The 21,689-nt window shown below is 49.5% G+C and overlaps 1 protein-coding gene across 1 annotated transcript in view; it reads right to left on the reverse strand.

Moving 5' to 3' along the window:
- Positions 1-16,874, reverse strand: part of COL2A1 (collagen type II alpha 1 chain) — a 59,509-nt gene extending 42,635 nt beyond the window's left edge. The window contains exons 1-15 of the mRNA XM_026660702.2: positions 16,579-16,874; positions 12,887-13,093; positions 11,339-11,355; positions 10,792-10,824; positions 10,625-10,657; positions 10,480-10,533; positions 9,669-9,770; positions 8,178-8,255; positions 7,324-7,368; positions 7,155-7,208; positions 3,336-3,389; positions 3,068-3,121; positions 2,262-2,315; positions 2,115-2,168; positions 111-155 (exon numbers count right to left, since the gene is read on the reverse strand). Coding sequence (XP_026516487.1) covers positions 111-155; positions 2,115-2,168; positions 2,262-2,315; positions 3,068-3,121; positions 3,336-3,389; positions 7,155-7,208; positions 7,324-7,368; positions 8,178-8,255; positions 9,669-9,770; positions 10,480-10,533; positions 10,625-10,657; positions 10,792-10,824; positions 11,339-11,355; positions 12,887-13,093; positions 16,579-16,672 — 978 coding nt within the window. The 5' untranslated portion in view covers positions 16,673-16,874. The remainder of the gene's footprint in view (positions 1-110; positions 156-2,114; positions 2,169-2,261; positions 2,316-3,067; positions 3,122-3,335; positions 3,390-7,154; positions 7,209-7,323; positions 7,369-8,177; positions 8,256-9,668; positions 9,771-10,479; positions 10,534-10,624; positions 10,658-10,791; positions 10,825-11,338; positions 11,356-12,886; positions 13,094-16,578) is intronic.
- Between the last annotated feature and the right edge of the window lie 4,815 nt (positions 16,875-21,689).

Here is a 21,689-nt window from a genome sequence, read left to right on the forward strand (position 1 = left end):
CACAACGGGGCCCTGATCTCGGCTGAGGTTTGTACAGCACCCGGCACAATGGGCCCACCCCCAGGCATTGCTATAATATAAATAATAATAATGGGGAGGCTTGTACTCACCATGGGACCAGGAGAACCATTCTCACCCGGTGATCCAGCTTCGCCCTAGAATGTAAGAGGCAAAGAGAATTAAGTCCCATCTTGCCCTTGTCCCCGATTCCTATAGAGAGGCAGAGTCAGTGCTCCAATGCTACAAACCCCCACCCTGATTCCCACGGGGGAGTCATGCAGGCGAAAGAAATCCCCATGAAATGACCACTGGGGTCCTCATGCCGCATCCATAGCTATAAACAGGGTGGACATACACACCTTGTCAGCACCAGCTCTCGCTGCTGGAAAGCGGGAAAGGGGGTGGGTGATTCTGCCAGGAGGGGTGGGATGTTCTAGGGGGTGCTGCTGAAGGGGGAGGGCATGGAAATGGATTACAGGGCGTCCATTAGGGAGGAGATGGATTAGATGCTACTGCTGGGGTGGGGCACTACTAGGAGAGCTATAAATGGGAACAACCTTGGGGGGGAAACACAGACGCTGCATTGAAGCCCATGGACACTGAAGCGGCTAAGGGAGATGCTTAGCGGGAAAGTGGAAGCAGGGTACCGGACTGTGGAGACAGCTTTCCTGCATGGCCAGCGGGGAGGGATAGACAATGAGCATCAGTAGATAGCACTAGTCACATTTCTCTCTGCTTCTAATATTGGCCCTGCCCATTTCATATTCCTGGCACCATCTTGTAGGGTTGAACGGAGCTGATCTCTAGTACTGAGATATTTATCAGATCAAAGGCCTTCAATTGATCGATCGATCTATCCATCCCCATTCACCCCCTCTAGCTATCTACCCCCAGAGACCCCCTCTATCTATCTATCTATCCATTCCCATACACCCCCTCTATTTATCTAATCTACCCATCCAACCCCATACACCCCCTCTATCTATCTACCCCCAGAGACCCCCTCTATCTATCTATCTCCAAACACCCCATCAATCTATCCATCCATTCCCATACACCCCCTTTATTTATCTAATCTACCCATCCATCCCCATACACTCCCTCTATCTAATCTATCTATCCATCCCTATACACCCCCTCTATCTAGCTATCCCCAGAGACCCCCTCTATCTATCCCCAAACACCCTGTCTATCTATCTATCCATCCATTCCCATACACCCCCTCTATTTATCTAATCTATCCATCCATCCCTATACACTCCCTCTATCTATCTACCCCCAGAGACCCCCTCTATCTATCCCCAAACACCACATCTATCTATCCATCCATTCCCATACACCCCCTTTATTTATCTAATCTATCCATCCATCCCCATACACTCCCTCTATCTAATCTATCTATCTATCCATCCCCATACACAAGACCCACATCTGTCTATCTATATCTATCCCCATACACAGAGTCATAGATTCGTAGCATTTAAAGCCAGAAGGGACCGTTAGATTATCTAGTCTGACCTGGAAATCACAGGCATTTCACCCATTTACCCCTCTGTTGAGAGCAATAACTTGTGTTTGACTAACGCACGTCTTTCAGGAAGGCATCTGGTCTTGAGTTAAAGACATGCTCGTCTATCTGTCTAATCTCAGGATCTATATTGATGTAGCTACTTGATTCCAGGTCTCTCATCTATCTATTCTATTCTGTCTAACCTGCCTTGAATTATCTATCTAGGTTTCTACACCGGGCCTATCACCCCAGCACCTGGCTGCCTCACAAAAAGGTGTTTGCCAGAAATGGGCTGAACACCAGGTACACTAGCTGAGTCACTCAGCCAACCCGAGTTCAAATCCTGATTCTGCTACTGCCTTCCTGTGTGACCGTGGGCAAGCACCTTTATCCCACCGGCTCTCCTTCTATTCAGCTCCTTGGGGCAGGTACTATCTTTCACTATGTTTTTATGCAGCGCCTAGCACAATGGGGCCCTGATCTCAAGTTTCCCCCTCTAGTCGCTACCGTAATGCATGTAATAAATAGCCATACTAATAACTTCCCAGTGATTGGTTTCGTTTCAGATGATAAAAACCGGAATCCTGTTGGCTAAACGCCTCACCTTAGCACCGGCAGCTCCTGCTTCTCCTTTGGAGCCGTCTAACCCAGGGTAACCCTAGGGAGAGAAGCAAAGTCGTGGTTACTCTCCCAGCGAACTCGAGCAAAAGGAAGAGACGATGCTGCGCAAGTCATAACCACACGTGCTTACTCTGTGACCTTTAATTCCTGGGAGACCTGGGGTTCCTGGGAAGCCTCGCGCACCCTGAAACGAAAGAAAGGGGGGTCAGTCCAAACGAAAGGCAGGGAATAGAGAGGGGGGCAAAAACCGATCAAGTTTCTCCAGTATGCTCAGATGTTATATTATTAACATGCTCCAGGAACAGGAGGTAAAGGATTCTTACTGTGCTTTGTTGATCAGGGTAACATATAGGGCCAGATTAGACTAACATATAGAATCAGATTATGGGGTAATATATAGAGCCATATTCCAGTAATATATAGGGCCGTGTAGAGTAATATAGAGAGCCAGATTAGGGTAACATATAGGGCCAGATCAGGGTCACGTATAGGACCATAATGGGTAATATGTAGAGCCAGAGCAGGGTAGTCTATAGGGCTAGACCCTCAGCGGGGTAAATCGAGGGAGCTAGGCCAACTTACACCATGGAGAATTGTCTGTGACGGGCTTGAACCAAAGCCCTGCATCTGAATTGCCGGGAACGTTGGGGAAGTTCAGAAGCCCACTGTCCCGATCATTAGTGGGCAGGGACTTAAATCCGAGTCTAGCCTTCGGTCTGAATTTTGCAGCCCTGAGCCCCCCTCTGGTGGTAACACCCTGACGTCTCTTTGGCAAAAATCATTCGGTTTTTTAATGGTTCATTTCCCCCAACTTCTCCTGGTTAAATAATAAAGGAGACAAGGGAGCTGGGCTGGTGACTGCGGCCTTCCTGCCATCCAGCCATGCCCCTGGGACGCATCGGTATCTACTGGACTTCAGAGCCTGGAGCCCTATACCTGAGGGCCAGGGGATCCGCGTTCACCAGATTTGCCGGGTTTGCCTGCTTCGCCCTGAGAGAGAAAGAGAGAGAAGAAAATCCCTTAGCTTCCTTCAGAGCCATCTTGGAGCAAGGCACAGCCTAGCAAGCAGCAGGGGGCAAAACCCTCTGCTCTGCTCACTGATGCCTTCCGTTTTGCACGCTGGCTGCTTGCCTTCCAGCCAGCTTTGATGTCAGTTGCTGGCAGAAGCTACCCTGCAAGAAACAAGTGGCTACAGAATACTTACATCATCACCGGGTTTTCCAGCGGGTCCGGGAGGCCCTCGGGGACCCATTGGACCCTAGAAGGACAGACAGAGCGAGTGTGACATGTGCAAGGCAGGCAGGACATTCAGAGAGAATCAGAACCTTTTTTAATTGCGTCACAACAATCTGTATCATCAAGGGAGTCTGGGGGCTTGGGGTCGTCACACGACGGGGCAAGAGGTAATTCGGCTAATGGGCTTCGAAGGCAACATTATCTCAAAGGGGAACTACAAATCACCTGCCTTTTCGCTGGGTCTGTGGGTTGGGGACTCCCAATATTCCGCACTGGGGCTAGGCAAAGAGTTATGGGGGAAGCTCGTGAACCCTTCCAAAAAAGACCGAATCATTCGGGCCCAGCTAAAACCAGCCTCCCTGGGAGCATGCGTATGGCAGACTCCAACATCACTCTCCATCTCAGAAGAGCCCAGGTTCTGGGAGTCCATCCCCGGGTTCAGGTGGCCAGAGAAAGCTGGCAAGGGAAGAAATTGGCCAGTAAGGCAGAGGAAGAGAGAGAAGTCCAGCTACTTTCCCAAGCGGCCTGTGCTCTGTGCCAGCCTGGGATGGTGTCGTGCTGTCATGTTTACATCACACTGCCGCATGGTGACATCACGCACTGGAAATATCAGGGTCGGGGCTTTGCTGAACTGGGCCACTGAGCCCAGGAGCGGGTTAGCTCTGTTCCCCCCACTACCCGGCCAGGAGCTGGAAATTTTCTCTGGAAATCTACAGCAGACAAGTGGCTCCTCCCAAATACCCTCTGCTTCCCTGGGCGGTGTGCAATAAACAGAGCCGTAAAACCTCTAGCTGTGAGACCTCCAAGGAAAGCTACGACTTCTGTAGGAAGCAGGATCAGTGAACCAGCAGAGGGGGCTCTTCTCTGTGCGTCAGCACTGAACCAACGGTGGGGCACCGTGTTGCCAGAGGTGCCCTGACGGGACCCAAGTGCAAAGTTCTCCCCATTAAAGACACTGCCATGTGTTTTGTTAGAGCAAGGTTGTAGACTGCAAATGGCAGCTCAGACTGCCTGCCTAAAGCCAAGCTCCTCTTGGAATGGATATTCCTTCATCCCAGTTTTGGACTCTACCCCGTAGCATTACCCCACTTAGCGCCAACTGGCTAGGGGTTTACGTAACCTACCTTCCAAAGACCCACCCCTGCCCTTGGAAGAAGATTCCACTGCCTGACCCATCTCACCGTCAGGAAGTTTCTCCTGACATTCATCCCAATTCTAACTCCCTCGTTAATTTCCTCTCATTGCTCCTCGTTGGGATAACCCCCTGGAGCAAGCTAAACGGGCCCGATCCTCGGCTGGTGTAACTCAAAGTTGGCATCCATGGAGATACATCGATATAAACTAGCTGCGGATCTGACCCCCGCGCACACTGATCTGAGGACAGCTGGTCCCACTTATGGAGTGTCTAAGTCAGAAGAAACAATACCACTATACTCATGGGACTGTTTTTATCTCCCTCTCCTTAGCTCTTGCTCAGCAAAGCTCTTTGAATCCTTTCTCTTAACCCAACGCCCCCTACACCCAATCGATCTTCTTTGAACTCCCTCCAATTTGCCGATAACGCTCAGCCCCCAACTGGGTAAAGTCATAATAGAGCACCGGTTCTCCTCTATTTCCATACCCCCCCCACATTGAACCGGGATCTACCTAGCCACCCCCACCCAACGAAGAATGGTTTGGCTTCAACCCTTTGGGCTGGCATAGAGCTCCTGGGCAAGTCACTCAGTCCAGAATCCTCAAAGGTGGGAAATCAATGGGAGTCTGGTGATCCTTTGAGGATTTGAGCCTTAGTTCTCAGTTCCGCAGCCGTAAAATGGGATTGACACCACTTCCCTACTTCAGAAGCTCAGAAGCTACCATGGTGGGGGCTGGATAAGTACCACGGATAGATCCACCTACTCCCTGCATTTAGCAAGGGCCGGGTGGGTCGTGACCCCCAGGTTAAGAACCATTGTGCGGAAGCATTCGAGAAGTGTTCTAATTTCTCTGCCCTAGGATGTCTCTGCAGATGCAGCTCCAAATGCATGGCCTGTTTGCGTTGCAAACGCCTGTCCAAATGGCTGGTTATCTTGCCTCTCTGTGTCTTTTAACGTGGTCAGTTCCTCCCTCCCCTGAGTTGGCTGGGACGAGGACTAAGGAGGGATGGGATGAAACTGAACAAGAGGAAAAATTCTGGTTGGAACATTAGAGGGGGGAAAATGTCCTGATAGTGAGATCTGCTATAGGATGCTTCCAGGGTAAGCAGTTGAAGCCCCACTGCTTGGCAGGACTGGAAAAAAACTGTTAGCGTAAAGAATGACCCAAAACAGGCTAGGGTGAGGAATGGATTAGATGATCCTTTACTGTGGTCCTTTGGAGCATTCCTACCCCATCCCTGCCCAATGGATTAGCATTTGTTCACGCTGCATCTTAGGTTGCTATTTTCCAGGCCTATCACAAATTTTTCCCGTTCCTGACTGTTGTTTGCAACTCTCCCAAATGTAGTCTCATCTCCCAGCCTCATTAATGGGCTGTTTGCCTCCCAGACCATTAATGCAGAGATTATACAGGACTGAATCTAACACCAAGCCCTGTGGTGCCCCACTATATAAATTACCCATGGTCATAGGTGCATAGGTAGGAAGGATAGCCTCGTGGGTAGGGCACTCAGCCATCCTGGAGGCAGGGGGTATCTATTCCCATCTCTGCTACAGACTCCCTGGGTGGCCTCGAGAAAGTCACTTAATCAACCCAGTGCCTCTGTTTCCCTGTCTTTAAAATCGGGAGTTATTTTTCTCTACCTGTTTTAGGATAACATCCATTAGTGTCTGTTAGGCTCCCAGGTGCTACAGTGATACCAGCACAGAGCCACATTGAGCGACGCCTTGCAGTCAGTTTTGCCGCTCCAAACCAATGTGAGACAGACACAGGATTAAATACCTAATTCCAGCATCTCCGTATATTACATTGACTGGGCTCCCCTGCTTCCTAGATCCTTCCCCCTGTCTCTCCCCATCACCATCGGAGCTGAGCCCCTTTGTCCTTTTGTCATCCTGCCATGCAAAGCGACCGACTGTGTCTGGACTTACAACTCCCCTCCCCCACCATCACTGCCACCAACCACGCAGCTTCTCCGGTGTACAGCGTCAGAGCACATCCTTGTCACGCCCTGTGCCCCTAAGATACACACACCAAGCCTGATTCTCATGGGCGCTAAGGCCCCTTTGCACCACCTGAGCAGTCCAAAGAAGCCTTAAAGTAGGAGTGAGCTAAATGGGCACCCACTTTATTGGCACCTTACATGGCCAGGGCAGTGTACAAGGTCTTTGTGTGAGTCAGAATCTGTCCCATTAATTCTGTTTCCTTTCTATTCATCACATTGTTCATCATCCTCCTGTGCCTAAAGCCGAGGCTTGAGATTTTTCAAATCCACCGCCAGGAATTAGAAGCCCAATCCCCATTAGTTATCCTGGGAACTGCGCATCCAAATCTCTTAGGCCCCTTTGAACACCTCGGCCTACGTCTCTAATCTAAGCACTTTCTCGGTCGATCACCCCGGCTTTGATTATCAGTGATATCATAGCGGAGACGCAAAGAAGGGTGAATTTCTGCTCAGAGAAGTTGGCATCGGGGTCTCTTGGTGGAAAGACCTTTTGGAATTCCTCAGGGCAGCTTTAATGTAGGGCTCACGTTTCTGGGACGTTTGCGGGTGCAGCTGGGGTGTTGGCTGTTTGCATGGGTAACTGAGGTGTCAATTTGTGCCGTGTCACGGCCTCTTTGGCCAAAAGCGAAGGTGCTGGTTACTCACAGAAGATCCAGGTTCCCCAGGCTCTCCAGGGTTGCCTTGAAATCCTTGAGGGCCCTGCAACATACAGCAAAGGAGCCTCGTTAGCCATCTCAAGAATGATGCTCTATATATTCGCTATGTTATTTTACCCCCAGCGAGACAGATTGCTCCAGAAAGAGCAGGTACTTACAGGAGCTCCCGATGGTCCCGGAGGTCCTCGCGGTCCCATAGGTCCCTACATTGGGAAACAAAAATCACCGTCATTAAGAAAATCTCTAAGCCCTCCGCAGTGAAAGGGGGCGAGCGGTTTCAGCTGATGGCCCATAAAGAACAAGGAACTTTCCCCCTCGGCAAGAGAATATTCTGAAATCGTCCCTTTTGTTTTCAGCCCCTCCGGAGACATCACCAAGAACGATTTTTCCTTTAGAAGCTACTTGGAAAGGGGGAAAAAAAAAAAAAGCAGCATGCTTTCTCCTGGACCGTAGCCATGTTTACTAAGCCCTGCTTTTCATTTACTGCTTGCCAAGAAAGGCTGGAGAGCAGAAATTTCCTGCTGGAAATCTTGTGGGATCTTGAAGAACAGTAGCTGCTGTCATGCATTCCTCAGCCCATGGTCCAAAAGTTACAGAGACCAACCCCTAAACAAAACGTTCTATAACTTTCCCTCCCGGGAGAGTCTATTTAAACAATTTGGCGTGTGACTTGGGATGCCCTGGCAAGCAGAGCAGAAGCAGAAGCAATTAAGTCATCTTGGTGCTAAGTAAATCCTTGGTTATGCAACCGTTTTATAGTAATTTTAGTGTGTTGTGGCTGGGACGATAGGGGCAGAATCTCGGTGGGTGAAATTCAGCGTGGACTTTGATGGAGCTGTGCTGAATTCCTACAGCTGAGGATCTGGCTCATAGATAATATCAAGCTGTGATTTCATGGCCGGATTTTTCAAGTTGCTGAGCAACCCCCAGCGCCTGTCAACTTCAACCCTAAATATCAGGCCTCCCACAAAGAGTGTCCCAGTTGCTAAAAGGAAGCAGAGAGCTATCTTACCATAGGTCCCTGCATCACACCCATCTGAGCGCCACCAGCCTTCTCATCGAATCCTCCCGCCATCTGAGCAGCAAAGTTCTGCAAACAAGACCAAAGCACAGACCCATCTGAGTGGGATTCTGGTTCATGATCAGTCAAGCCATGCGATGGGCATGCGGGCTGCAAAGTGATCACAACTACTGATATCCTAAAAGTTTTTGGTAAAGTATTAATATTGGTAAAGTATTTGGATCCATTAGGGAAAACAGACAAGCCAGTGTAACCTGATAAGCAATAAACCAGCGAACCAAACGTTCCCTGTAGCTGATAAGCAACCATTTCCACATCTCAGAAAAAATCAAAATGAGGCTTTTTAGACCTGTTATTTGCTAGACATCGATTTGTAGTAAATATGCAAAATGTTCCGACATTTCATTTTAAATTTCCTAAGGGTTATTACTTCAGGGTCAGCCTTTTTATCTGGTGATATTTCGAGGGGAGAACTTCCTTTGAAGAGTAAGAAAAAAATCATTTAAAATGGCCAAACGATTTCAGTACCGTCATTTGCTCTGATTATGTTTTGCTTCTAACAGAGACAGCGAAGGGCACTTTCCAAAAACAGAAATCATTCAGTGTAGTTTTTTATTTTTTTAAAGAAACTGCCCAACAGTTCCTCATAAATCTGGAGTGATTCATTCATCTGAAAGACTAGGAGTTTAGAAAACTCAGGCACAGTGAATCTAAACATAGTGAACAGCATTTGAGGTAATTAAAATGTGCCTTTCAATGGGGCACCATTAAGTTAAATTTGCACCAAACAATAAGCTTGGTCTTGTACAAGGTAAGACCAACAGAAATGTTTCCTTGGATTTTTAAGCTATCACCATGTGGTATCTACCTGCCCCCCTACCCCTCCACACTGCAGGGTTGGGCTAGTGCATGGGAATCACTGAGTAAAATTGACCAGGAACAGAAGTGAAGTACTAAAAGATTCCCTTGTGGTATTTGTAGCCTTGGGCTACCTCATGAAAGCAACAGACTAGGAACATTAGTGAAACTTTAAATATTCCCATGCAATGTTTGCTCCCACTCGCTGCAGCTGTGGGCTAGTGCAAAGGGCACCCTAGAGTGAAACTGACCAGGGACAGTGGTGAAATTGACTTGTGAGCCAGTGAAATGCTAGAGCAATAAAGGCCTTTATTACTGGATGTCTGCACAGTGTCTAACAGCGGGGGTGGGGGCTCAGTAGCTGCAAAACAAATAACTAATGGGGAGGAAGCAAGTTAGATGATAAAAAGTCTTGCATTCTGAATAATCGAAAATGTTGTTATTTAATTTTTCATAGGAGCCCTAAAATGACATAATTAGTCCTATCGAATCAGTGACTCCAGCTGAATTATACAGTATCGGGACACACTCAAAAGGCCCTTTCAATCAGTCTGTGCAGCCACATGTCCTGGATGTGAAGGTTCAAAAACAAACAAACAAAAAAAACAACCTGAGGATACTCACTCCGCCAAGCCCAGGGGGCCCTGGGGGACCCACGAGCCCTGGGGGTCCGGGGTTTCCAGGGGTACCAGGTTCGCCATCTCTACCCCGAGGGCCAGGAGGACCCTACAAGGAACAAAGAAGAAAGGTGACTCCAGACAGACACCCAGGAAAAGCTAATTACAGTCTGCGCCCTGATGTGACATGAGTCCTTGGAATGCAAAAGGCTCCCAGTGTATATTATTAATTCCATATCATTTGATTATTTGTAATCAATTATTAATTCTATATGCTCCATTATTGTTATGCATTAAGTATAATTATGAATACAGAGTGGTGCCCTATTCATCGGGATGTCAATGGCCCACAGTGTGTGTTAATTACACATCATTAATTATTATTAATAACTTATTATCAATGACAGATTACCAGTCATTAAGGACTGAGCATCCTTATTAGTCATACAGAGTGGTGCTTTATTCATCTGAATGTAGGCAACTCACAGCATATAGTAATCATTTTACACATTAATTACATTAATTAATACCACTGTTATGGAGCTTAGTTATTGTTAATATAGCACCGTAATGGAACCGTGGTGCTTTAGATATACAGGGTCCCGGTCCATGACTGAGTCCCCTAGACATCATCCTCATCACAGATGGCAAATTCTCTGCCCCGATGAGATTACAGTTTAATCTGAAAGACTATTATTCAGGTGTGAAGAGGCAGTAATATTAAGAAGGGATGTGTCACACTGATGCTTTTGGAAGTATTTTAACCCCCGGTTTGTTTTGTTTTGTGCTCCGTGTTGGTTGTTTTGTCTTAAACTCACTTTTTCTCCTTTATTCCCACGGTCGCCCCTTGGTCCTTGTTCCCCTGCAGGTCCCTGAAACAGGTGAGACAAGAGGAGTTCAATAGTCTCCAATGTTTTGCCCACAAACATTCAAACAATGTGATAGAGAAAGGAAGCTCCTCACCTGTGGTCCAGGTGGTCCTCTTGGTCCTACGACCTGGGTGGGAGAGAGAAACATAGGAAAACTCAGCTGAGAAGGAAGCTCACACGGGAGTCTCTCACCGCACCCTACACGCCACTATGGGAAAGAAATGAATGGAGGACGTGCAGAAAACTCAGATTCAAACTTACATCTTTAATATCACCGGGTTCCCCTTTTTGTCCCTGCAATGCAAAGCAGCTGGAATTAGAACACTGACAATTCTGCACACAATTGATGTATGCGATTATACATCCCACCCCCTGCCTAGCCCATTGCTAGACCCGTCACAGAAATGCAGATAATCCCCATCCAGTGTGTCTGCCCAATCCTGCAAAGAACTGAGCAGAGCACTTCAGCGCGCTCTGCGCTTTAAGCACATGAGTAACTGTCCCACTATCCATATGGGAATAAGCTATACCGTATAACTGCATCCACACTGCCGGGTGGCACCGCTTTAACTAGACCGGTGTAATTAAAATGGTACAACTTGTGTGTCTATCTGGAGTCTAATTCTGTTTCACTTCCACCAGCCTTACACTGGTGTCACGCCATTGACTCCGGTGGAGTCACTCCTCATTGACAACAGTGTAAACTGAGACCAGAATCCGGAACGCTACACCCATGGAACTGTAATAAAGGCCAAAGAAGGAAAAATGTCCCGGTAGTCATGATGAACAATACTAACAATGATCTCACCTTGGGGCCAGGTTGCCCTGTTGAAATGAGAGAGAGAAAGTGTCAGCATCATGAGGAAACCCATCATTTAAGCACACAAAGATGCACACGACAAGGCCTTGGATAAGACGCCAGGGAGGGATGTGGTTGGGGTAACGTCAGTTTCTCCTCTACACCCAACTGCCTGAGTATTGCTGTCACTGCTCTGCTGGAGGGGTGGTAAACTGGCCAGCATTTCACATAGACAGGCAAGGCTTCATGCAAAGCATTGTGGGATAATAGGCTTCCGCATGGCTAATGGCAGGTGGCGAAAATTTCAGGTCTATGGTGGGCTAAGCACTTTGCCCTCCCAGAAATGACCGGGGCATGGTTATGAAGCAGCCAAAGAATAATGCACTCAGACAAAAAAGTAGGTTAAAAAAAAACCCCCACCAAAAACAAGGAAAAGACCCAAAAAAGCAGGCGTTAAAAGCTACGTTCAGCACAGGTCCAAATCAACATGATTGCCTTTCAGGGGAAAATGTTAACATTTGCTCTCAACCCTTCGCTGACACTTGCAGGCTCGAAAGCATTTCCTAATTAAAGAGGAGGGCGCAAGGGGGGCATTGGAAAGGTAGCCTGTATCAGCAAAGGGTTAAAAAAGGCGACTTCTGCTTTTGATGGAACTAGAACAGAGAAGGTCCTCGAAACAGTGGCACTGAAATAGCTACTGGGCTCAGCTGAGGATCTCAAAACACTTCACAAATGGGAGTGAATTATGCCCCAGGCTGGGGGAGTTTTATTACCCATCCCCATTTCGCAGCTAAGGAAACTGAACATTGCACGGTGAGTTTTTTACAAAGTCAGGCACAGAACTCTGACCTACATGGAGGCCTGGCCTCTCCTTTGTCTCTCAGGACCACCCATGACCCCCTTGAACTTGGGAGTTCTTACATAACTTGGGCTCAAGGTCATTTTGGAGGAAGTATTAAAATTAAAAGAAAAGGCGTTTTGATCTTTGCTAGTACCAGAAGGCATGTTTTTATATCACAGCAAGATTTCCAAAGCCTTTATTCTAGGGGTTATTCCTATTCAGCTCACCCTGCAATTTCTGACCCCGGTGTAGTGGTTAAATACTAAGAAACCAAACCAAAAAAGAAAAAATCCCATGCACTATGTACTTAGCACTGTCCAGTTTCCGCCTTCATGGCTTAGAAATCTGCGGACTGTGGATTTAAATAAGGCTTCTCTGGTGCAGAGAGACTTGATTCACCGTCAGGGCAGAGACAGCTTTGGTGCTGTCTTGCCGCCTTGGTAATGACTACGATATCTTTAGACTCGGGGCTGTTGGACTAATTGATTATGTTAATTATCTTTCTTCTCATCTGTGATTTGACCAAACTGTTATTTCAGACCTTCTACAGCCTAGGCAAAGAGACAGACCCAACTGAGTCCATGAGAAGTGGCCTTTCCTAGCGAGGTCTCATGGATGTCCCCGTCTTTTGCTGGGTGCTCATCCATTGGGGGCTATCGATCTTTGCAATTATCTCGAGTAATTTATTTATGGAAGGGAAATAAATAAATTACGACCGCTGACAGCAGGTTGGTCAGTTGGGCAGATAGGGCAGCATTCTCCGAAGGGGATCTCGGGGCTGGGACAGTCTCTCATTTCTTCGCAGATTATCTCGTCGCAGAGGATAGTCCCAGTGTCACAGACACAGATCCGGCAGGGCTCAGGTTTCCACACATCCTTATCACTATACCTCTGCCCATGCTGCACACAGCTGCCTGCCTCCTCTGTGCCGAAGGGAAAGGAAGGGAAGGGGGGAAATGAGACGCGGTGGGAGGGGAGGCAAAAAGGAGAAAACCAAAAGGGGGAGAGAGAGAGAAACAGGGTCATACCATCAGCATCGGTTACAGCAATCCCATAGCAATTGCAATAGGGCATAGAAATAACCTCCCACATTCACGGTCCAAGCCAGCTCCCTGCCAGCTCCCGGGCGGGATGGTTCTGGTTCTCCCATCTTCCTTAGACATCTCACAGATTAGTACATGGAGCTCTTGGCCACTCCAGAGGCAGAGCAAAACAAAGAGGCCTGATCATAGCTCTTCGGCCTCCGCAAGAGGATACTATGAGGAAGAACTGTCCTAAAGGCCCAGGGCCCTTCTGCTGTTGACGCAGCTGTAAGGTTCAAGGCTTCCCACCTGGCACTTTCTTAATTTCCCATCCCTGTCACTTTCGCTGAGCGAAACTGACGACGCAGCTGTGCCTGTGAGTCAGGTAGAGTTTGTAGCAGCCACAAGCCATGTCCACTGTGGTCACACTCAGCTCAGCCCTCTTGTGCCTCCTTCACAAACCCCCTGTGTCTCTTTTCTACAGGGGCCTGTGCGCTTTCCCAGCACACCAGGCCTGAACTGGGTTTCACACTAGTTCGACACTGGTGTCATTCCATTGGCTCCACTAGGGTTACTCTGGATTTACACCAGTGCAGATAGGCAGGAGAATCAAGTCTGGATTCCCTTTCTTGGAGCTGCCAGAAGGGGCAGGGTTACACCAGTCCACTTTGTTTAACCTCATTCACCAGAAAAAAAATATAACTGGGGAAAAGGTGGAGAGAAAAGTAACAAAGAAGGTTCTTTAAATGCCCCCTGGCCGCGTCTGGAATGCACACTGCAGACCGAACCCTGTGATGAACAAACAGCTCTGGCTCAGTCTCTCCAGGAAAAGGCTGTTTTTCTAATCAAAACACCATCAAAGAAAAACAAACTGAATCAAAGTGAAACCTATGAATGGGCCAAGGAGCCCGGGAGGGCGACGGGGGAGAATGGCTGCAGCCATGGGGGGCGCTTGGGGGGGGAGCCACAAAAAATGCAAAAGGAACAAGCATCCAACTGCCGTTGGGAAAGTTCATTATAATATTATTCCAGTTATAACAGCTCAATAGAAAGGGTTCTTGATAAGGGGAGACCCATAAAAAATATAAGTGCCTCTTTGACATCTGTTTCTCTCCCCCCCACCCCCATCCAAGTGAATGTCTGAAGCAGTTGAGATGACAGGGGGGGTCTTTGTGCAGGGAGCTGGGGCACCTTGGGGAGCCCAGGGGACCCTTCCTCTCATGAATGGGCCTTTTCTCGAGCACACACAGAGCTCAATTCACGTTGCGCTGTTAGGAACCCATTTAAATAAATAAGGGCAGCATTTCAACTCCATCTGGAAGCGATCGCTGCCAATCTCCCCTATGCAAACAAACTGCTCACAATGGGGAATTGAGTTCCCTCCATGACCTGGAGAAAACTTTTGCAGATGAGCCTCCCAAACGAGCTAACGCCATCTGAGCAGAAAATAAGTTCCTCTCCTGGGAAACCGGGTGCGTCTTTGCTTTAGAGAAGAATAAAGCACGAGGCGTGCTCGGTTATGCACTTTCCTTGTGCTGAAACACCTGAGGAATCCGAGCACATGCTGAAGGATGCTAAACATACTTTAAACTAAACTAGAGAGGGCAGACAAGGCGGGAGATGGCAGCTTAAAGGAACCACACTGCTAAGTTTCGGTGTACAATCAATTTTCCTGCGGGGAGATCATCCTTTTACAGCAGACGTAGGAGAGAATTCATTAACCGATCAGCATCATTTTACCAGGAATAGGAAAAGGAAACAGAATCACCCGTTGCTACAAATAGACTGATTCCCAAAGTGCAGCCTTCAACTTCTGAGGTCTCTTGGGGTGTATGTGGCGTAGGTGCTGGAGATAGGGGTGCTGCTGCACCCCCGGCTTGAAGTGGTTTCCATCCTATCCAGGGTTTACAGTTTGGTTCAATGGCTCTCAGCACCCCCACTATACAAATTGTTCCAGCCTCCCTGGTGTGTGGTCGGATGGAGGTGTCTCACTGGGAAATCCTACAAATCCAATCCTTTTGTTACGAACTAAGCAAATTGAAAACGGCCTAGCAACTCCTTTGCGCCTGAATGGGAGGAATTTCAGCTCCTTTTTTGCTGGAATCTCAGGCTGGTTGTGGGAAAGACAGCATGGCCCAGAAGCAGGCGAGCAAGGAGGCATTTTCAGGCACTCTCTCTCCCCCTGCAATTGATTTACAGTCTGGAGCATATGGAGACAGGGATGGAATTCAAGCAATAGGAAACCTGCCCAAACAAGTGGGGGAAAAAATCCTTTCTACCTAATAAAGTTTCCAGCTTCCAGGCTGAATAATATGCCAGACCAGAAATTTTTCTGGGGTAGGGGGAAGGGCTGGCTGTGCAGTGGACTTTAATGTCACATCCTGCAGCTATTGCACAAGATGATCATTTTGTTTTTTAAAAAAATGGTAAAATGTTGGGGGGCAGGGAGTGGGAATGAACTCCCCCACGTGTCCCCTTGCTTTCCTCTTTGGGTTCAGATTTGGGGGAGGGGGTTGGAGGGTGAAGGAGAAGTTGGACAATCTATCTAGTGTGTCTGGCATGTCTCTCATCCTCCAGGTGGCCTCCTCTAGGGGGGGAATTTTCTTTCTGATCCTTAAACAAAAAGTCTGTTAGCTATCAACTTCTTCTGCACCTTACTCACCAGCCCCAACTGAGAAGTGGGTTGGGGTGGGGAGGAAAGTTAAAGGCTGTACAAAGGTCTTTCTTTGTAAGTCTCAGACTCTGGCTTGTCTGTCTCGGAATGTCCCCTTTGTCTGGCTCCCCCGGTGAACCCCCCCATCCCACTCAGCTTTGTTGCATTAACTCTTTCACTGCTGCAGGAGGCGGAGAGATATTTTGTTCTCCCTTTGGTGGGTTCTGATCCGACCGGGTTATATTTGCCTCTGAACGCCCCTTTCAGGGTGGAAATCAACTCAAGGAAGGGGATGAAAGCCGAAATAATACACAGGAGGGGATTCACGACTGCAATGCTCTTCGAAAGCAACCATGCATTACAACAAATAGGAACACGCTTCTTCACCAATCAGTATTTTGTCATTGCTCAACAGTGAGCCTCGTCCAGTGTCCAGAATCCAGAGAAGGTACAAAGTGGGAGAAAAGGCAGATCTAAAGAGGAGCAACGGAAAACACTAAGCTCAGGATCAAATACCAGGAGAACATGAGGCCAGTTTTCCAGATCTTAAGGTACTTATCTTTTCAAGCCACTTCTCCCAGGTCTGCAACACTTGCTCCTACCACCCCATCTTTCCCTCCCAGAAGCAGCGATTTCTCTCTGTGTGTCGCTCTTTCTTCCATAGCTTCTGTGTCGAATTCCCCCCCCTCCCCCTCTCAGGATCAATTTTAAAGAAGAAAAAGGTGCAACTTACGGATATCCTCATCCTGACATCTGACAACGGCTAGTAAAATGACCTGGGTGGCTGCGAGCAGCACTACAGTCCTTGAAGTCACAAAGCTGAACATGTCTAAATGTTAGACATGCAGGACCTTTGTGTGTGGAGGAGAGAAAAGGGAGGAGGTTGGTTTCCCCAGTGACTACCGAGCCTTCATGCAGTCGATTCCCCCTTATTTTTTGGAAACAGCAGGAGAATCCAAGGTACCTAGGCCCCAGCAGAATCTCGGCGCCGTCTGCTCTGGGCCAAGGCACAGCAGTTAGATGGCCCCTCTGCCTTCTAGGAGCCGGTGTATATGCCCAGATCTCAGTCCTCCCCCTGCCCCCCAGCTGCGCTGTAACCTGAGCCCCGAGCCCCGTCCCCAGGGCTGGAGACCCCTCCTCCTGCCAGCGCTTCAGTGCAGCCCTGGAGCCAAAGGGGGCACGAAGTTAGGGAGGGAAAGGAAAGGGAGGGGAGGGTCCTACCTACCCCACCTCCTCCCCGAGGAGGCGCGGCGGGCAGCGCGGTGTCTCTCCAGACGCACGCAGGGATGGGGCAGGGAGAGCGGCTCCTGTCCCTCTCCAAAGCGCCGCGCCGCGGATGAAGTTTTCCCAAGCTCCCCAAAGGCGCCCGGCGCGCCGCGGGGGAGGCAGCGGGGGGCCAGGAAAAGCCCCGCTCCGGGGAGGACGCGCAGCTGGGAGAGGAGAAGTTTCCGCCGAGGTTTCCCGGGCCCGTGCGGTGCCGCGGAGAGCGGAGGATGCGGAGCCACTGGTGCGCGGCTGGAGCTCGGAGGGGTCTTCGGCCTCCCTCCCGGCTCCGGCATCTGCACCGGGGCGCGGGGCATCTTTCCGGGGGAACGTTCCGCTCTCCAGCACCCCCGCCCCGCTGCCAGTCAATCCGGTGTCACTCCGTTCGTTCCAGGGCAGAGGCTCCGGAGTGACACCGGTGCGACTGAGTTCACAGCCTGGCCTTTTCGTCCCGCTATGTCCCAGCCCACCCCACGCCCCCCCCCCCCCTCTTCCTTCGCAGCCCAGACCCTGGCTCCCTCTGCTCCCCCCTTCCAGCCCGGCTCCCGGACCTTCTGCCCTCCCCAGCTCTCAAGCTCCCCCACTCCCCTGTCCAGTACTCCGCAGGTGGCGTGGTTTCTGGAGGTGATTTGCAAACGGTGGCGGGGAGATAAGGGAAGGGGATTAACCCGAAATCCCTGGCATCAGGCTCCAGAAATCCCCTTCTCCGCCCCCCAAAGCTAAGGCACCCAAGCTGCAGGGTTTGGGAATCCTGCCCCCTACCCCCTGCTTGTCCCCAGCCTAGTAAACGCTGGTCCCATCGGCTGGGGAAAGGGGAGGGGGGGCGAGGAAAGAGAAGACCCCCGCATGCCCCCGCTTTCAGGTCCGGGCATCTCCTTCTCCAGCCCCCGGGGGAGCTGAGCATCCAGGGCTGGGCCAGCCGCAGGGGCCGTGGTCCTGCAGGAGGATGGAGGGGGGGAGGCTATGGAAAGGGATGGGTGAGAGAGGAGGGGGGGCGACTTTCCCCTTGCTCCCCTGCTCCGTTCTCTTGCTCGGATGGCGCGGATCCCAAAGCTTTAATCCCGGGGAAACTGGGGGAGCGAGGGTGGGTGCGTAGGGCTTTTGCAACCTTTAGCAGCGCTGGAGAGGGATGGGGTTGCGCTGTGCTTTGCAAATACTAGTACAGCGCGGGGGGGGGGAGGCTCTGATTTGCAACGCCTAGCACATCCTAGGGGAGTTCCCCGGGTTGCAAACCCTTGGGGCTGAGGGACAGAGAGGTGCTGGCTTCTTCCTGGCCGCCAGTCAGCTGCATTCAGGCCCCGATTCAGCAACCGACTGAAGCACGTGCTTCTCGGTTCGCTCCCAGGCTCCCCGTGAAGCACCTGCCTTCCGGAATGGGCGGCGGCTTCTCCCCAAGCCCCGCCCGGATGTGCAAAGAGAGGCCGAGCCCCCAGCACGCCCTTGCCCCCGTCCCGCCGCCCCTGCTGCTGCAGCTCCTCTGCCACGTGCGCACATGCCGCGTCCCCCGGCCCGGCGCTGTACGTGCGCGCGTGGGTGTCCCGGGAAGTCTCCAGGCTGCTGCAGGGACAGAGCTGGGCGCACGCTGCACCGACTGGGCAAAGGCTGACACTTGGGGGTGGGCGGGGCGGGGGGAGTTGCACCACTCTCCCCAGCCAATAGCAAGCTGAGGCTCAGAGCACCCATTGGCGAAGGCTCCCATCGTGGGTGGAGCCTGGCCACCTTTAAAAGGCGCTGCCCACGCCCTAGTGCTCAGAGCAAAGCCACTGAGCCCAGTCACTCCGCTCCTGGGATTCCTCTCTGGCCAGGGGTCCTGGCAGCTAAAAGGGGAACCGGCAACATTGCGCAGCGGCCAAGCGTTGCCCCTCTCCATTGGTGGCATTTTATGCAGATTATACGCTGCTTTGATTTGCATATCGTTTGCCTAGGTCCACAAACTTCTGCTTACAAATAGTGTGGCTTCAGCTGTGCTGAAAGGCAGCCCTGGTTGAATGAGGTCCTCTGTTTACAGGACAGCAGCTAGGTAAGCTACCCACACACACTGCAGTGACTTTGAAATCCTGCAGACTGTACATCGCCAAGACCCATCTCTGAACACCAGTTAATGTCAAAGGCTGCGGCCCTCCCTTTATCCAAAGATTTTCCTAGGACAGCTTTCAGAGGGGTAGCCGTGTTAGTCTGTATCAGCAAAAACAACGAGGAGTCCTTGTGGCACCTTAGAGACTAACACATTTATTTGGGGACACATTTGTTAGTCTCTAAGGTGCCACAAGGACTCCTCATTGTTTTTCCTAGAACAGTTCCTCTTGGTTAATCAGAATGAGCTGGGTGTTTCCCTTTAAGCTATGCAACATGGCGGTTGTCCTCTGTCTTTTTTTTCTAGGCATCTTTTGGGTGTGGAATGGAAATAACTATAGGATTGCTTACCTCTGGAAAATAAATTAGGCCATGAAAAGATCAGCAATTGTGCATTTGTGCTTTACAGGGAAAGTGCAAAGTCAAAAGGGCTAAAGACCACTTTTTTACTCGGGTGGCCCTGACAGATCATTCAAGGAGCTATTTCTCCTGGGTGCTGTCTTGCTGCACCACAGTTAAGGTTAAAACAGTTTCTGCTGAAATCGGAATTCCCAAAGAGCTCGCAAATCCAAATGCATCATCAGATTGGCTTGAAAATTGCTATGCCATTTGAGGGCCTGATGGGGAGTTGAGGGGGTGGATTAACCTGGGGATTCCCAAGATACAGACCCTCCAAAAATGACCATAACCATTTTTCCCCCCATAGCTAGGGAAAGGATTGGGGGCTCAGTCATATAAAAGAGAGGTTGCTGGACTCATCTAGTGCCTGACACCAGTGCCATCCTCAAAACCCAATAACTGAAAAGATCAATCACATGCAACTTGGATTTTCTTTAGTTTCCAACACAGAGACTTTGAATTGTTAGCTTGGAGTTAACAGTAGCTCCAGAATCAACATGGACAAGGAGCTGCTTTTCTAAAGTTGTTCTTAACAAAGCCCTTTATTTTAATACATTGAGAGAGTTTCCACCATCTCTGTCTCTGCAGAGCTATCTGCATTGCTTTGGGGGGTTTTCCCCCCTACAAGCAATAAATGGTAGATTTAAGGAATTTAGACCTGAATTATTTCACAATAAAGGAGCACAGGTGAATTTTCGAAGGTGGCCAGACATTATTTTGGGTGCGGTGAAAATGGGGACTTGTCAAAGCTGGATGCAAAAACTCCACTATTATGGGCATCCCTGGCATAACGTCAAAGCCCACTAAGTTGCTTAAAAATGTCTCAGTTTCCTTGCCCTCAGTCAAGACACTCTAGAAATCTTTGCATAGGACGACAGCCGCATCAGCCCCCGAACGGAGAGAACAGGCTCGTAAATAGGAGTGGGGGAGCGCGGTGTGTTTCCAAGATCAGTGGCTGCAGAATAGGGTTTGCCCTGGCAAGATTCCACAGCATAGCTCTTGCTCCCTGCTCAGTGATGTTCCAAGGTATCAAAGCAGCTCATAGTGATCAACCACCCTTCCAGACTCCTCTTGCACGGGCAATCTCACTACATCCACGTGATAATTATTACAGTATTTCTCTGACAGTGTTGTCTAAAGGGCCCGGAGAAGAGCAGGGCCCCCCATTGTGCTGGGCACAGTAAAGAGACAGTTCCCGCCCTGAAGAGCTTATAATTGATGTGTTTTGATGCATTTGTCTTTTGTAGCTTGAGCCTGATCTAATCAATGCCTATTGGGATCATTGCTTAAGGAGGTTTTAAATTAAGCGGTGCATAAATCTAGTGCTGCCTCCTGTCTTCACAGGGTAGAACTGCACCCTCTGAAATCAATATTCTCAGCTCAGGTTTATCACAATTACTACTGAGACGCTGGATAACCAGAGAGGGGTTAAAAAGAAATCAAGGCTACTTTTTCCTTATGCAAAGCTGCTGGAGACAGTGTAACTTGCCGTGAAACAATATATCTGTGCTCTGTGCCTTATCATCAAAGGCCCAGGGGAGATTCAATGAAACTGAAAGGTGGCAGATTTAACACCGATCAAAGGAAAACTAGATAAGTTTATGAATGATAAAATTGGAGATATCCTATTTCCTAGAACTGGAAGGGACCTTGAAAGGTCATTGAGTCCAGCCCCTGCCTTCACTAGCAGGACCAAGTACTGATTTGGCCCCAGATCCCTAAGCGGCCCCCTCAAGGATTGAGCTCACAACCCTGGGTTTAGCAGGCCAATGCTCAAACCACTGAGCTATCCCTCTCCCCAAAAATGATGGCGTTCCCTGCAATAGCAGCGGACTGTACTCAATATCCCTTCCAGGCCTATGTGCCAGTGAAATACTTTTCGATGCGATGCATAATTAGACTGCAGAACCCATTGCCACGAGATTTCACTCAGACAGGGTTCCCAGAGGGACTGAACATTTATAGTGTTCCCAGGAAAACCCAGCATTTTAATAGTTAATGCTAACGAACTGCTTCGGGGCTTAACATGTACTCTATTAGCTGCGTTTGCCAAATTGAAGTGTTTAAAAAATCATGGTTGGACCCTCCAAAATCACAAAGTTAGCTTAT

This window comes from Terrapene carolina, unplaced genomic scaffold (assembly GCF_002925995.2).
Source record: "Terrapene carolina triunguis isolate 2854851 unplaced genomic scaffold, T_m_triunguis-2.0 Scaffold836, whole genome shotgun sequence".
NCBI classification, from domain to species: domain Eukaryota; kingdom Metazoa; phylum Chordata; order Testudines; family Emydidae; genus Terrapene; species Terrapene triunguis.